The 16,369-nt window shown below is 43.9% G+C and overlaps 1 protein-coding gene across 1 annotated transcript in view; it reads right to left on the bottom strand.

Moving 5' to 3' along the window:
• prdm15 (PR domain containing 15) overlaps positions 1-14,669 on the bottom strand; it is a 40,597-nt gene extending 25,928 nt beyond the window's left edge. The window contains exons 1-10 of the mRNA XM_063204194.1: positions 14,610-14,669; positions 13,762-13,801; positions 13,549-13,642; positions 12,289-12,442; positions 11,759-11,911; positions 10,796-10,898; positions 8,869-8,937; positions 7,269-7,598; positions 6,930-7,077; positions 4,021-4,157 (exon numbers count right to left, since the gene is read on the bottom strand). Of these exons, the coding sequence (XP_063060264.1) occupies positions 4,021-4,157; positions 6,930-7,077; positions 7,269-7,598; positions 8,869-8,937; positions 10,796-10,898; positions 11,759-11,911; positions 12,289-12,442; positions 13,549-13,642; positions 13,762-13,792 (1,219 nt within the window). The 5' untranslated portion in view covers positions 13,793-13,801; positions 14,610-14,669. The remainder of the gene's footprint in view (positions 1-4,020; positions 4,158-6,929; positions 7,078-7,268; positions 7,599-8,868; positions 8,938-10,795; positions 10,899-11,758; positions 11,912-12,288; positions 12,443-13,548; positions 13,643-13,761; positions 13,802-14,609) is intronic.
• Positions 14,670-16,369: the final 1,700 nt, after the last annotated feature.

The raw sequence follows: 16,369 nt of genomic DNA, 5'->3' as shown, positions 1-16,369 counted from the left end.
ATGTTATTGGGCACTTGTAAGGGTATTACTACCTGCTTACTAGTGACTATAAACGCTTATTAGAAGAACCATATTCTAAAGCGTTACCCACTCATCTTCAAACGCGGCAGTTAAAACGTGATCATACTACCATGTCAAACAAATGTACGTATATCACAAAGTTAAACGCCTTTCTAAACCCAATTTCAATAATAGTGTACATGTAGGCAACTGTGTCTACTGTAGGACAATATTGGCGGCTATTGACTATTGATCGTTAAGGGGGAAACTCGCGCACAAGAACATGACTGAGAGTAACCGTTACTTCAATTGCCTGTCTCACAAGACTTAAAGTGGAACTCACCTCTGGTCATTGTGTGCTGTTATTACAGATAATTTATCCTACCGGTAATTTTGCATTTTACATGAGAAAAATCAAGTCATTTGAATGATTTGGTTATATTTATATTTAATATAAAGGTATAATATCCAGTGGCAGCATAATCCCCTGTTATAATGTGGTCAAATACAGAGATAGGGCACAATATTGTTTGAAAGGTGAATTCCGCTTTAAGACTCATCACAGTTGATGCGTAACACAAGTGGCCTATGCTGAGTCATGTGGAGTCAAAACTGTAGCACACTATACGTGAGGCAATGGCTCTGCTATTGATTGTAGCTCTGTGTCTATTGCTGATGGCTTTAATTTACTGCTCTTCTGTTCGGCAATGCAGGGCGAGTCAGGTCACAACCAGCTCTCTTTCTGAGTGGGTCATTGTGCTCTGCAGTATAACAGTCAGCATGATTCGTGTTTTTTTGTTTTGCTTTTGAATGCAGCAATGCAGTGGTGTAGTCTACTTTTTTGAAGTGGGTATACTGTATATTTGGGCATTTTTTGAAGTGGGTATACTGTATATATTTGTGCTATTCAAAACAATGGATCAATCAATTTTAAGTGGGTATACTGAAATCCCTGAAATTTAGAAGTGGGTATACTCCGTATACCCGCGTTCTACGTAGACTACACCAGTGCAGCAATGTCATACGATAGCCACTGCTAATGCCCATAAATTAATTAATTGGTAATGAATGCACTGCAATTAATATTGCTTCTTAGACAATTAACAAAAAAAACCCAATTCAATCCATACAATAGTGGCATTGGCTGACATTAGACGAGTGCTGCTATTACCAGAGACGGTTTAGGTAGGAGGAGACAGGTCAGATTGGTAAACGTCCATAGAAATTAACGGTGAAGATTCGTAACGCAAATATGGCGTCTACCCGCACATCTTACGCCTTTCTGGTAACAAGAGCCAATGTGCCTGCTGAGCTGCGTTGCCAGTGATCCAATCATCTGGCTACATCGGCGCACGCAAAATGTTGCGCATGCTCAGTTCTGAAAAGCTGTTGCTCTCGTGCCGTTATGGAACTACTGCGCCTGCGCTCTGTCAAAACAAAACGTGAGAAAAGTGGCTTTAAAAGCGTTATTTTGACTCGAATGACACAACCAAGCTGTCTGGATTGATCAGTTTTTCATGGTAGTTTCAACCATATGGTTTTCACAACCGCTGGGTTCCCTCCCGTCCTATACTCAGTTTACCCCATTCATTTTTCCCATTGACTCTCAGATCTGGTCTCACTAATCGCGAAATAGCACTCCGAAGGCGTCAACAAGATGGCGGCGGAGTGACGTAACTTATACAGGAAGAACTTTGCTATTACTACTAAGCATCATTTCCCCATACACAGGGGAACATGCAGTGATGGGCAATATGGACTCATCAGTTCCACTCCAGTTCCACATATTCCACATGACCTGTTTTTTTATCAACTGAAAAATGAGAAAAGGTCGCACCATGCATAGGTTTCTTTATTACACAGACGCAGTTCGGCGTTCTGCCTTCCTCAGTGTGCGCGCCGAAACGTGTCTGTGTAATAAAGAAACCTATGCATGGTGCGACCTTTTCTCATTTTCATCAGTTTTACAATATTTTGGTCAGCACCCTTAAAAAGAAGAGAAAAACTGTTGGGTGACGCCTGCTCCAACCTTCATGACCTGGTTTTTATCAACCCAATTCAACCAGGTGCTCATCCAACCAGGCCAGGTAAAACCAGGTCATGTGGAAAATGTGGAACTAGCGCAACTAATGAAGCCAGCTGGCCCATAACTGTGCCACACATGTTGGAAAGGACCGATGTGATGTAATCATGTGTGTACTCTGAGTCTCAATACAGCCCACAGTTCAGTTTGGTACTAAGCTGCTTTGGGAGCTCCATCACTACTAGGTCTGGGAGACCATGCGTTGGCTCCGCCTTCAGAAAGCATGGATTTATCCATCATTCCGTCCTCGCCACCAACAAATACCTTAAAAAAATGTTTTATGTATTGATCTCTAAAGCGTCAATATAGTCTATAATCTGTCCTGCGACTCCTCAATGCGAGCTGCCATTGATATTAAAGTAATAAATGCTCTGATTAGTTTTGACTGGAGAAATGGAATCCTGCTACAGTCTCCTAGACCTCCATGTGTGTTGGAGCTCCACCAGGGGGCTCCAGAGCTACACACACACACACACACACACACACACACACACACACACACACACACACACACACACACACACACACACACACACACACACACACACACACACACACACACACACACACACACAAACACAAACACACACACAGAGGTCTCGTGAGAACCAGGCTAGCTAGGGGTTTCCACATCATGTTATTTTTTTAATTTCCATCATTACAATTGACTTTCTCTGCCCTCTAGTTCTAAATCCATTCTGACCCAAGTCATCAATGCTTGTTTTGTTATTTACTCATCTGAGGAAATGCATCACAACTACAGTATAAGATGAGCAGAGCCAATCTGACAACAACTATCCCCATTTAACAAGGGAGCCGGTGGTGGTGGTGGTGGTGGTGGTGGAGCCACATCATAGTGCACAGGTTGAGAAGCACTGACGGTGCAGTGAGTGAGGGAGGATGCACAGAAGGCAGTGCACAGTTTGCAGTTCAGTAAGCGGCGATGCGTTATGCTAGTGTGCAGTACAGCCCCCCAGGGGGCGGTGGGGAGCCCCAGGGGGGCGTTGAGAAGGAAACAGCTGAGTGGGGGCGTGGCTTAGTTCCCATTGGGGGGCATTAGCCTATTTTATTATTCAATACTAGGGATGCAAATTATCGATTAATTCATTAATCATTAGTTGATAGCCTTATCGTTCGACTTACGATTAATTGATAATCGGCGTTTTTCCCCCGCAACCTCAATGTTTCTCGAAAAAAACTACTCAATTTACAAATGTTAATTAAAAATTGAGATAAAATACCACATTTAAATTAATCATATTTCAATTCTTTAATCCAAAGGTGATTTAAATATTCCCACTATTCACACCCCTCTTCACACACACTTCACATGCCCATTTCACCTGGGTCTCTTGTCAGTTGAAATTGTTTGCATCCCTATTCAATACTAAGGGGGGCATTGGGAGGCTTACGATAAGATCAAGGGGGCATTGGGAGGCTTACGATAAGATCAAGGGAGTGTTTGTTCAAAAAAGGTTGAGAACCACTGCGTTATGCTGCGGTCAGTGATCATCACTCACCGTGAGAGCGGATGTGTCGGTTGAGGTTACTCACCGTGAGAGCGGATGTGTCGGTTGAGGTTACTCACCGTGAGAGCGGATGTGTCGGTTGTGATTTACTCACCGTGAGAGTGGATGTGTCGGTTGTTATTGTTACTCACCGTGAGAGCGGATGTGTCGGTTGTTACTCAGCGTGAGAGCGGATGTGTCGGTTGAGGTTACTCACCGTGAGAGCGGATGTGTCGGTTGTGATTTACTCACCGTGAGAGTGGATGTGTCGGTTGTTATTGTTACTCACCGTGAGAGCGGATGTGTCGGTTGTTATTTACTCACCGTGAGAGCGGATGTGTCGGTTGTTACTCAGCGTGAGAGCGGATGTGTCGGTTGTTATTTACTCACCGTGGGAGCGGATGTGTCGGTTGTTTTGAGGTTACTCACCGTGAGAGCGGATGTGTCGGTTGAGGTTGCTGCTGTTCTGGAAGACCTTGTTGCAGAGAGCACACTGGTAGACGCGCTTATGGTCGCCATGCCGACCTGCTGGCCTACCACCCCCCACATGCCGCCTCAGCCCAGTCCTATGGTGAGAGAGAGAGAGAAAGAGACAGAGAGAGAGAGAGAGAGAGAGAGAGAGAGAGAGAGAGAGAGAGAGAGAGAGAGACAGAGAGAGAAAGAAAGAAAGAAAGAAAGAAAGAAAGAAAGAAAGAAAGAAAGAAAGAAAGAAAGAAAGAAAGAAAGAACACATTGAGGGCCCAGCCGTGGCTAAAGCTAGATTTATGCTTCGGACGCATAGAATCTGCGTCCGTCCGTTTTCTGTCTATGCGAGTCCACGCCCCCCTCTCAGAGGCTCTGCGCCCGTCGTCGAGCGCCTCGAAAAAATTCTAACTATCTGTCGGACGGACGCGGAGTACGCAGACAAAAAGGTGCTAAGATTGGTCGTCTCGCTACTTCCTTGTTCTGTTCTTGTGGCAGCGCAATGCCAGTAGTTTGCGAGAGCAGAGCTGTATTCTGTTAAAAAGTTTATTAATGCCTTGTGTATAAATGTGTGTAAATACACGAAGCTACAAGCTAAGTAACAAACAATGCATCAGTTGAACACTCGTGGCACAATGCCTGCGGTTTTACTACCGTTCCTCCACCAAATGTAAACACACATCGGCAGAATCAACTGTCTTTACATGCTTGCATTTTATGCTCGTGAAAACAGACAGGGTATGTCAAATAATGATACCAGTGCATTGCCTTTGCAATTTGTGTGAAAATACCTAGCTAACCGCGGGGATAGAAAGCAACATTGCTTAATAATGACCGCAGTGCTTACAATGTAGTGAAAGTAGCCTAATCGCGCAATTTCAAATGTGGCTCGCGACGAGACCTCGGACCTCGCAGAACTCGCAGATGCATGAATACAATGTTGGTTCGTGGCCACTCCCACGCGAGTTTTGACGAGCGCAGTTGCAGAAGTCTAATCTGATCTGGGCACTGGACTGCTACGCGGGCGACCTGAGTTCGATTCCCGACCCGGCTCATTTCCCGATCCTCCCCCGTCTCTCTCTCCCACTCATTATCTGTCCCACTCTTCACTGTCCTGTCTGCGGTAAATAAAGTTGAAAATCTCTCCTCGGGTTATTGGGAATGGAGACGTCTGAAGAGTGGTACTAGGGGCTAGATGGTGCTAGGCTGCTTTAGATGAGGATAGATGAGGCTAGCTCTGTGTTGCTATGTCGGGGGTAGGTGATGATATGATGATACGGTACGCACAGTAGTGTTAGGTGATATTTTGTGGTGATACTTGGGATGGCAGCCCTCATGAGGATGGGGGAGAGCACTGGTTGATTACTCCCCCCACCAACCTGGCAGGTCGGGAGTCGAACCAGCAACCTTTGGGCTACAAGTCTGACGGCCTAACCGCTTATCCATGACTGCCAGAAGTCCAACCAACCAACTTCTTAATTCCATAGGAACTGGCCAGGCACACCATCTACAACATTCTGATGACATGCAGTCTACAATTTTGAGCATTTCCAACGTCTTGATGGGGAGTGTTTAACACAATGGCGCACCAGTTCAGTTAGCAGGTGACTGAGGGAATGGGTGGTCTGATTGACTGCATCATCAACCAACAGCAGTGAGCTACACACGCCCTTTGCATCTCCGTCAACCAATAGCAGCCCACTACACATGCCCTTTGCATTAGGGGTGGGCGATATGACGATATTATATCGTGAATCGCGATATTGAGTAAAATATCGTCTCGAATCTGCCAAAGTGGAGAAATCGTATAGATCGTCTTGCAGTGAGGATGTTTATTATCAGTATCAGAGTGACGTTTTCTCACTTGTGTTGTTGTCTTAACTTTATTCTTTACATTATTGTATTCCAATTGTACACTTTATGAGAGTATCATCAGTGTGTTAACATTTTATTGACTGCAAATTACAAATTGCAAGTATATGAAAGTTGTTTTTTGTTGTTTTTATTTTTTGGATGGAAGATCGTGATAAAAAAATCGAAATCGTGATTTCATGTTAAAAAATCGTGATACAACATTTTTGCCATATCGCCCACCCCTAATTTGCATCTCCCTCAACCAATAGCAGCCCACTACACATGCCCTTTGCATCTCCGTCAACCAATAGCAGCCCACTACACATGCCCTTTGCATCTCCCTCAACCAATAGCAGCCCACAACACATGCCCTTTGCATCTCCGTCAACCAATAGCAGCCCACAACACATGCCCTTTGCATCTCCGTCAACCAATAGCAGCCCACAACACATGCCCTTTGCATCTCCCTCAACCAATAGCAGCCCACTACACATGCCCTTTGCATCTAGTTGAAGGAAAACATTGCTCAAATCCCAGGAAAAGGTGCAGGACAAATAAAAGGCTGACTGTAGTTTTCGGAGTGAGGGGTTTGCATACTTAAAATCTTTTTTGTTTCGAAGGATTTTAAATATGCAGACTTCTCACTCTGAAAAACTACACCTGTTGCATCTCCCTCAAGGAAATGGTTTGACAACGCGAGTTAGGGCTTCCGCACATCGGCTCTGACAAAGTGCTGAGCACTGCTGGGCAAAAGTTCGATTTCATTGTTTTCAATAGAACCCCGCACACTGGCGCCGATGTCCGCGGACATTCGCAGATGTCGGATAGCAATTACAGACATGTTCTATTTTGTCGGCGCTGCCCATTGACTATCAATGCTTTGTTCGTGTGAAATTTGGTTTGGGGGTCCGAATTATGTCAGAAGCAAAGTGTGTCGCAGTGCTGTCGGAGCCAATGTGCGGCCGGCCTCGCCAGACCAAATTCTCGTAAAGTTGACAGGTTGCGATAGTCATGCTACTTACTTGCGTGTGATCTGCACCAGCTTGAACTCCTTGCCGTCGACGTCGATCATGTGCTGCTCGTCCACTTTGTCCAGCTCCAGCTGAGGGGCATCTGTGGTGGGGGTGGGGGTAGGGAGGGCCGCATCAGGCTGTGCCACAGGGATGGAGCCTGGAGAGATGACACAACCCATGGAGAAAACATAACACTTACAAAATCATTCATAAATGGACAAAACAATTATTTGATGACATATACCTGTATACTGCCCACTCCTCATTTTTCATATGGGGTAAAACAAAAAAACTAGCCCAAAGAAACAAACAGAAAAACAAGAGTAAATCTCGATTGACCTTTCTGACCTTTGGCTGTGTCCTTGTGAGCCGCAGCAGCCCTGCCTTTGGTGACCTTTGGCCTTCGACCTCGCCCAGGCCTCCTCTTGGGTTCCGTGACGGTGATAGTGAGAGGGGTCATGGCGGGGGCGGCTACGGGGGTAACCGTGGAGATGGTGGCGTGTGTGACGTCGGCGGTGGCGTGTGTGACGTCGGCGGTGGCGGTGGCTGCTTCTTTGATGTCCAGTGAGCTCTCCAGGCCGTCTACCGTCGACTCTGGGAGGACTGGGGTGTCATTGGCATCCACTAGTGGGGACTCCACGGCCTTCACAGTGGACAGGTGCAGCAGCAGCAACTGGTCTGGATGGGAGAGGAGATTTGATTGATTGTTTACATGTATTGCCATTTCAGCAGCTATGGCTATATCATGGCCAATACAGATAGAAAAAACATCTGGATGGGAGAGAAGAGGGCAGAACAGGCTGAACCAAGGCCAGGCTAGTCGCTCAATGTCTGAGACGTACATCTTGTTTTAGTCTCTGTATGTCTTTGAGTGTCTGTTCGTGTTTTTGTTCCATGTCACATGGTCTGTAAAGCGTCTTTGAGTGTTTAGAAAAACGCTATACAAAACTTAATTATTATTATTAAACAGAGTTGTATAACTCTTACAGATGTAATTACAACACTAGGAGTATGACACTACTAGTGTTGCAATTACATCTGTAAGAGTACTTCTACTTTATTATAACAACTCTGCTTATAAACAACATCTCATAAAACAAAAAAACAACAACAGTTACACATGCTGTAGTTTGCTTCCACTTCCTCCTATTTGTATATGTTTCCTTCATCAAGACACCGAGCCCCACTCTTAAAACAGTAGGAAGTATGCAAACGTAAACAGACACACCCCATTTGGAGTGCGTTTTAATATGCGACCTTGCCTCCTCCACTTGCCTCTCGTCATGATGACATCACTGACAACTAGGGATGCACCGATACACATTTTTTCACTTCCGATCCGATCCCAATATCTAAATTTGGATATCTGCCGATACCGATACTATTCCGATCCAATACCAAAATCACATATATGCATGTGTTTCAACTTGAGGTAGACCCAAGCAGACTATTTGGTCAGAAAAGGGAGTCAGAAGAACAGGAAACCAATCAATAAGCAAAAAGTAACAAGTAAAAAAGTAACAATCCCATCCTGAAAACTAATATGCAAGTGTTATGATTTCAAATTAACATTGCACCTGACTCAATGTCTGTATCAGGAAAATTCCGATATTTTGGGGAAATTCCGATCCGATCCGATCTTTGAAATATGTTGATATCTGAACCCGATACCGATACACCGATACCGATATCCCATCCCTACTGACAACAGCATTATATTTCAATATCTTGCAAAAGCTCAATTGTTAAGTATTTTTCTCATTTGCAATTGGGATGGTGAATGAAAAACAGTCCCTCAAAAGTTGTTGTGGCGAGGCTGACAGCTGGGAAACTTTATCGTTTTCACCATGGAGGAGGGGTCAGGAGGCGGGACGAGGAGACAAGCACAAGTGGAGGAGGCAAGGTCACATATTGGGATGCACCCTTGGTGTCTAACAAAGGCACCCACCTGCCTCGCTCTCCTTGGCCAGCGGGGGCGTAGGTGTGTCAGGTTGCGTGGTGGGCGTCACCTGTGTCTCTGCAGTTCAAGATTGATTTGATTGTTTACATTTATTGCCATTTCAGCAGCTATGGCTATATCATGGCCAATACAGATATAAAAAACATCATATCACATTTACAAAATTAACAACCATATAAATAAAGAGATTAAATACATTTCTTAACATCAATACATTCTAGAAAGTTCAAAACCTTTAAAGGTGGGACCCTTAACAAATATATAAAAAACAGTATCTTTCTTAAAAAACTGCTGCCTTTTCATTTTCAGTACAGAACAAGTTAAAACATGCGTAATAGATAGGGGGCTACTACAAAAATCACAAAGAGGGGGTGCATCTCCAATCAACAAAAAACTGTGCGTTAGTCTAGAATGACCCAATTCGACACCTTGTATACACAACTTGGTCACGTCTACATGAAACAGATTGAGTTATTGTTTGCTTCACAGTGTTGCAGATTTCATGCTGCTTATTGTGCACACATCCATCCCATTCAGCTTGCCATTTCTCAGTTATATAAGAGCACAGTAGAGGTTTCATGTCTGAAGCAGGGACTGGACATTCAGTAATTTCGTCACTCAAGGCCATTTTAGCGGCACTATCTGCCTTCTCATTGCCACTCTCTGCGGTTCAAGAGAAGCACATTGGCCAACATTAGGTCAGCTACAGGCTAACAGTACAGAGACATTCTTGTAAGCAAGGGCACAAGACAAGTGATCAAAACACAGCTGCTGTGTATGAAATGGTGCACTTCAGGCACTATGGCTGTGTATGAAATGGTGCACTTCAGGCACTATGTTTCAGTGCGAATGGCCGCATTGATCACGCAGTGAAAGTTAAGCAGGGCTTACAACTGTGCGACTTTTGCCCCGATTTTGCCCCGATTTGGCACTTGCACGACTTTGAGAGTCGAGCCGATTTCTTGCTCAATCGCAGGTCAATTGTGAGTCTCGCATCGTGCAGTGTACATGGGGTAACGACAAGCGATTTCACCTCACGATAATGCAATCGCAGGGTCGCAAGAAAATCAAAACAGTTTGAAATTCTGGTCGTGGCTCGTGCATAAATCGCACAGTTAAAGCAGTGCTACGACCCGATTTGACACTTCATATGCACAAATTAATAGGGCCGTGCGATTCACTGTTGAGCGCGACCTCATCTCCACCTCAGGTGCGCATGTTCCCTCCTCTGCAGACCGGGGAAACATGCCTGTCGCGTCGTACGGTGGAAGCATTTCGCTGGCATCCGACTGTCGGCTCGTGTAGTGTGAGGACGTGAGTCGTGAGCTGTGAACTTTTAAACAGTGAAATTCCATTGTGCAGTGTGAGCAGAAGCTTAAGACCCACGAGTGAAAATATCGCACAGTGTATGCCCGGCTTTAGTGCTCGAAGTGCACAAGTGCACCATATCAGACACAGCACATGACTGTTCACAAGAAAAAGCGAACTTTAAGAGGGCCCAGTACCAATAACACCATTTGAAGACATACAGTAGACCTTTAAAATGTTTAAAAACAATTGGCAGTCACTTCAAATCTCACCAGAAGCCCAAGGACGAGCCACATCATTACACATAATGGAATGAGAGGAGTGGAAAACGTTTGGGGACATGTTTAAAATGGCTAGACTCAGCAAGCACCCCCTGAAGGAGTGTATGGCAGCCGCAGCTGCAACAAAATCTCTACAATAGACCTTAATTAGGGAAAATGTGTGAAAAACATGTTGCGCTTATTACATGGACACAACAGCCGGAGATCAACCAGTCTAAATCTTAACAGGTTTTCTTGATCATTCAAGCCAAGAAAAAGCAGTTTCACTTTCCCTTTGTTTAACACTAGGGGTTGAACTGAGAGGGATTGACAGGTGTTTTGTTTACCTGGTGCAGGTAAAGTGACAGGTGGTTTGAGAACTGGTTTCTCCATCTTCCTGGCGTAGAAGGCCCCATACCACACACGCAACTCCACCCCTGGGAGCACATCCTGAAAGAGACGCGTCAGAAACCATCAATCTAATCTCTTCTGTGCCAATGAAATACAGTATGAAAAAGATTTCAGTGTTGTGTGTAAATCTTTTCCTGCTGCAACAGACATCTTAGGAATCATTATTTAGGACCTTTTATCACATTAGCAGTTTATTTTCTCAGATATGTTTTTTATGCTTGACAGACTTATGAACTGTATCCAAAGCACTCTCCTTTGAGTCAAGGTAGTTGAAGTATTAAAAACCCTTTATTTTACATCGGGGTTAACATGTTAAAAACGCCGACCGGTTTCAGCCGTCTGGCCTTCATCAGGGCGTGGTTAGAAGCTCAGATACCTGGGTAAAGGAATAACCAGATGCACCCCTTCAACCTGGAGAAAAGACTATAGAGCGCTCCCTATTCTTTCCTTGTGCAATTCATGTTTTTTATGCTATTGCAAAAAAAACCACAAAAAAATATTTACCCAGAGTACTTTGTAAATTTCACAAAAAGTGCCCTACATTCTACTGCTAACCGCTGACCAGTGTGTGTAATGTACTTGTCCTCTTGTCTAGAGTGAACTGTCATGGGGTCATCATATAGTACTACCAAGTCAGTACTCAGTAATGCTGAAATGCATTGGATCGCCTGTTGAAGCGGAATGTGGAACTCCTCCCACTTTGTCGAGAAACAAACAATCATTAGCAAGCCAAAGGAGGACTGTCAATCATGCGGTTTGGGAAATGTTAATTGTTATGCTCTTGGTCAGACCAAGTCTCGAAGAGATTTGAAAGTCAATGATGATCAGGCCATTGAGGCCAACATTGAAGTGGCATATTGATAGGTTCCTCCTACCACTCAGGACCATACGGTTAGTACCTGTGATGTGTTGAAGTAGACCTCGTCATCCTGCTGATAGGCCGTCAGGTTCTGGTGGGTGTGGTCAGTGGCGGGCCTCACCATCATCATCCAATTACAATCGTCCTCATTGGACGTGTCAAACCAGATTGTCGTACCGTCCTTTTTAAATATCTAAAACCACACAACCACACAGGGGACAAATCAGACATACAGTATCATGTCCAGTCGTACTACATGTAAAACTGATGAAAGATTGAGATAAAAATAAAATTGATATAAATAATAGGTGAACCAAAATACATGCAACTCTGCAGAAGTTAATCCCAGAAACAGAAAGTCAATTCAAATAAAGAAAAGATAAAATAAATGATTAAGTTGATTAAGATTCAAAGGGGACATTTTTGGGTGCAGACCATTTTAAGATTCACAGGGCACTTCAAGTGCACCCCATGACACAGCAGTACAGTACAAGTTACAGCCATATCATCAACATAGCAGAGACACTTTCTCTTGGCGTGCAGGAGAAGATTATCACAACTCATTCTCACCCTCAGTGGGAAAGTGCCTTGTTTGTCCAGGTGTGGCACTCTCTTGGCCTCGAAAGGCCCGAAGCGTGTGCGCTTGACCAGCTTGCGGAGGACAAACACTCCCTCCGCACCCTCCTGCGACGGCTGGATCTGTAAACTGTCTGGAAGGGAGGACCTGGACAGAAATGGGTTAAAACAGAGATAGTACGTATTGTACATCCTCTTCTCTCTGGTTTAAAGAGTTTATGGGCCATTGCATATTTTATATCAGGTGTACAGGTAGGAGCGGGAAAGAATCTGCACACTGCTTGCAAAAGACTTAATTTATTAGGAGCAACGTTTTGATCATAGATCTTCTTCAGACATCTTGATATGTTTTATATCAGGGACATGGGTTTGTATATGCCCCCATTCTTTTAAAAAGGAACATATACACATAATAACTCATAGGTGGTTATGTAACACAAGGTTCTTCCCACAGCCAATCGGTCCCACATCACTAATAAGACTTTTAACAAAGTTTAGGCCCTATGTTCCATGGCGGGGAGAAAGGCATGTTCTCTTAGCTTACTTGGGAATGTGGGAACATGGAGTTGTGGAACATAGGGCCTATGTTTGAATAATTTCTTAAAATTGTGGGAACATGGAGCAGCAGGAATGGGCTGTGGTATCAATGGGCTATGGGAACATGGAGCAGCAGGAATGGGCTGTGGTATCAATGGGCTATGGGAACATGGAGCAGCAGGAATGGGCTGTGGTATCAATGGGCTATGGGAACATGGAGCAGCAGGAATGGGCTGTGGTATCAATGGGCTGTGGGAAGATAGAGATGACCCCTCATTGAGTGTTCAGGTGAATATTTTAGTCCAGTAGACCAGTCGTTCTTAACCTGGGGTGCGGGCACCCCCTGGGGGTGAGCCAAAGATTTCAGGGGGTGCGCGGAATTGTGTTTGTGTCGAGGTTGTGACCAAAACTCGCTTGCGAACATTAACCAAATTAATATCAAATGAATACATGTTTTGGTCCCCTTGTGAAGATTAAGATAGTGATAATAAGGTAGTAAAGGCATTAAGATTAATGTCTCAAGCAAGAATCATTGTAATTAACCACGTCAATCCTTTTGCAGTGTGTATACACGTAGAAGTTTGGGTTGGGGGTGCGCGGCTTATCTTTGGCACAGGTACAGGGGTGCTTTAAGAAAAAAGGTTGAGAAACACTGCCATAGACAGACCATTAAAGATCAGGTAAAAGCGGGACAGGTGGAAACTCTACTCTACTTACCGAGCTCTGCTGAGGACTAGTGAGTCGTTGACAGTGACCACAGGGCCGATTTCAGGACACTCCGCATCGTGATACTGGCCACAGTCCTCACACCCTGAGCGCCCCACACACACACAGGCCCACGTATATCAACAAACACAACTGTGTGACAATACTACAGGAACTTGAAAATGTAGAATTTATTTAAAACTATAGATAGTAAGTTGTACTTACATATAAATTCATCTGTGGCCTGCTCTGCCATTATGACAAGCTTTATAAAATAAAAAATAAAAAGTGGGGGAAAAGGTTACAGTAATTACTCACCTAAAAGACATCAATTAGGCCCAACGTAATTAAGTTACTATCATCATAAATAAGATTCAGCTGAATGGGTTTGAATTTAGCATGTGCTCTCATTCAGATATGACCAAAGTTACCATAACGACTAGAACCATAACAACAAGGAACAGAGACAACAATGTATCCGACAAGGAGGAGACATTGTATCAATTGACAGTCTATAAATATTTGCAAGTCTGTGCTTAATAATGCAAACATATTATAATTATAGGCCTTATAAGAAATGTGCATTTTAATCTTTCCTAAAAGAAAGTTATTTTGCAAAAGCCCGTGGATAGGGAACAACTCATTTTTGTTTTTAATTTAACGACAGGGAGAGGGTGGGAAGAAAAACAACTGTTGACAAAGCGTGCGTGAAGGGCATACGGAACGGCGCTCAAACAACACGCAAATCCGCATAGGAGCTGTACAGTAAACACGATCCAGTAAAAACGGGATCCGGGTTTCAGTAGATTCCAAACTGTAGCCGGGTTTTAACTCCGATCTCAGCCCGCTCTTGCTCTTACAGCAATGCAAATGTAACAAAGAACAATCGGCATGGCGGATGGAACGGAGACGTTGAGCTCCTCTGGAGCCTGACCATTTGAATGTCAAAAACGGCGTCAAAATGGTCTTTAGAACACTTTCTACCGCTACTGAGCCAATTTCCAGCATACATTTTGTGCTCCTAGTTGTGTATTGCATGCAAAAGTTACACAAGTTTAAAATAAATAGGTTACCTGTTTTTCAAACGACTACACATTCAGTGAATCCTGACTCCGGGTTCCAATCCGCTCCGTAAACCGCGCAGGACCGGAAATATGCCGAAGCGGTGGGATTGTGGGTGATGTAGTTTAGCTTGACTATCCGGCAAGTGTGGTAAACAAACTGGGGTGGACAGTAACTCCTGTGTAAACAACATTTGTCTGAATTCAAAGTATAAACGTGTTTATTCACAATCACATGTAGTTGCTAAAAAAACACAATTTAATATTCTTTATTTTAGTTTATTAAAAATGAGGAGACTGTGAAAGAACAAAAACTGAAACACTTCAAATGGAAATTAGTGATTAAACCTGGTGTATCTCGAAAAACAAACACAAACACATTTTGGTCTGATTATTCAGTCACGTTTTATTGCCTTTAGAAAATATAAACCTGATATGTTAGTCTGCATTTGTATCCCTGCATAACACTGATGGCAGCTGCATAGGCATTTAATGGGCGCTTTTAGCTCAAGCACTTTATGATGAAAAGCTCAACCAGCCAAAATCCAAATGCAATATTTAAAGGTTTCACAGACAAGACGGCCATTCCCATTGCCTAAATTGCATATTGTATCCTAACAATATGGCATGACATGTTAGCTGATAGAAGGAATACAGTTCTCTGCAGAGGAAGGAGGATATCTTCAGTGAGACTGATATTCGAGCAACTGCCAAGGTTTCCAAGTTGAATACCAGAAGCTGGATTGCGCAGTTTAAAAATCAGCACACCTGCAGCAAGCGGATTAGGTGATGAAGAGAATAGGAGCCATGTCTATTTTCATCGAACCTTTACAGGGGCCTCTCGTCTCGAAGTCATACACTCTTGGACTCATATCCGACTCACACTTGAAATCATGGGGGGGAAAAAACAACAAATAAAAACAGCTGACGGAATGGTTTTAACACAACTCTGTGATCCCATCAAACCCTACAATTACTGTAAATGTCTGTGACACAGTGCTTGGCAACTACTTCATAGGAAGCATCATCCCCGTGGAACAACTTGGAGGCTGCATCTCAATACCCCTCCTCCAATCGTTTCCTCCGTCCTCTCACCTTTTTGTAGTTCAAGATGTCTCCAATTCAATCAACCAAACCAATAACAATGCATTTATATAACACAATATCAATAACTATATCGATATACATTACTAATTATGTCAAGCCTTGAGGCAAGAGCACGCAGGTCTGAGGAAACAACTAGAGGAGGGTATTGATATGTACCCAAAGTCCTTAATGTCCTTTTCTATTCTGTGTCCATTCACGTTTATCAATCAGAGTTTCCATGTGTTTTAACAGGTGTGTAGCTAGCCACCTGTTGCATCTCTGAGTGGGAAGACCCCATCACAGCTCATCATCCATACTCATGAACGGCCATCCGGGTACTTTGCTCTTAAATTTGCGTTACGCCCCTTTATGGGTGAAAACAAACCAAATGTCTCATTGACTTGCATGCTACATCGGCTAACCTAAATGAACACATTCCATGCTTCAGCCACGGCTGTTAGGCTATATTATTTGAGCAACCGGCGACACAACACGTTTTCGGCATGTTGCGCGTGAACAACGCTAGTCTACAGCAGGGCCGCGTTATCCTATGGTGCAACCGGTGCTGCAGCACCGGGCACCGCCACTAGAGGGGGCCCCGGGCGTTGTGAGATCAGAGAGATTGGAAAATATGAAACGATATTTTGAGACAATCAATTGTACTTTTACGCATTTCGCCATCCGTA

The sequence above is a fragment of the Engraulis encrasicolus genome, chromosome 7, assembly GCF_034702125.1.
Source record: "Engraulis encrasicolus isolate BLACKSEA-1 chromosome 7, IST_EnEncr_1.0, whole genome shotgun sequence".
Lineage (NCBI taxonomy): Eukaryota > Metazoa > Chordata > Actinopteri > Clupeiformes > Engraulidae > Engraulis > Engraulis encrasicolus.
This window is presented reverse-complemented; position numbering and strand designations above follow the sequence as displayed.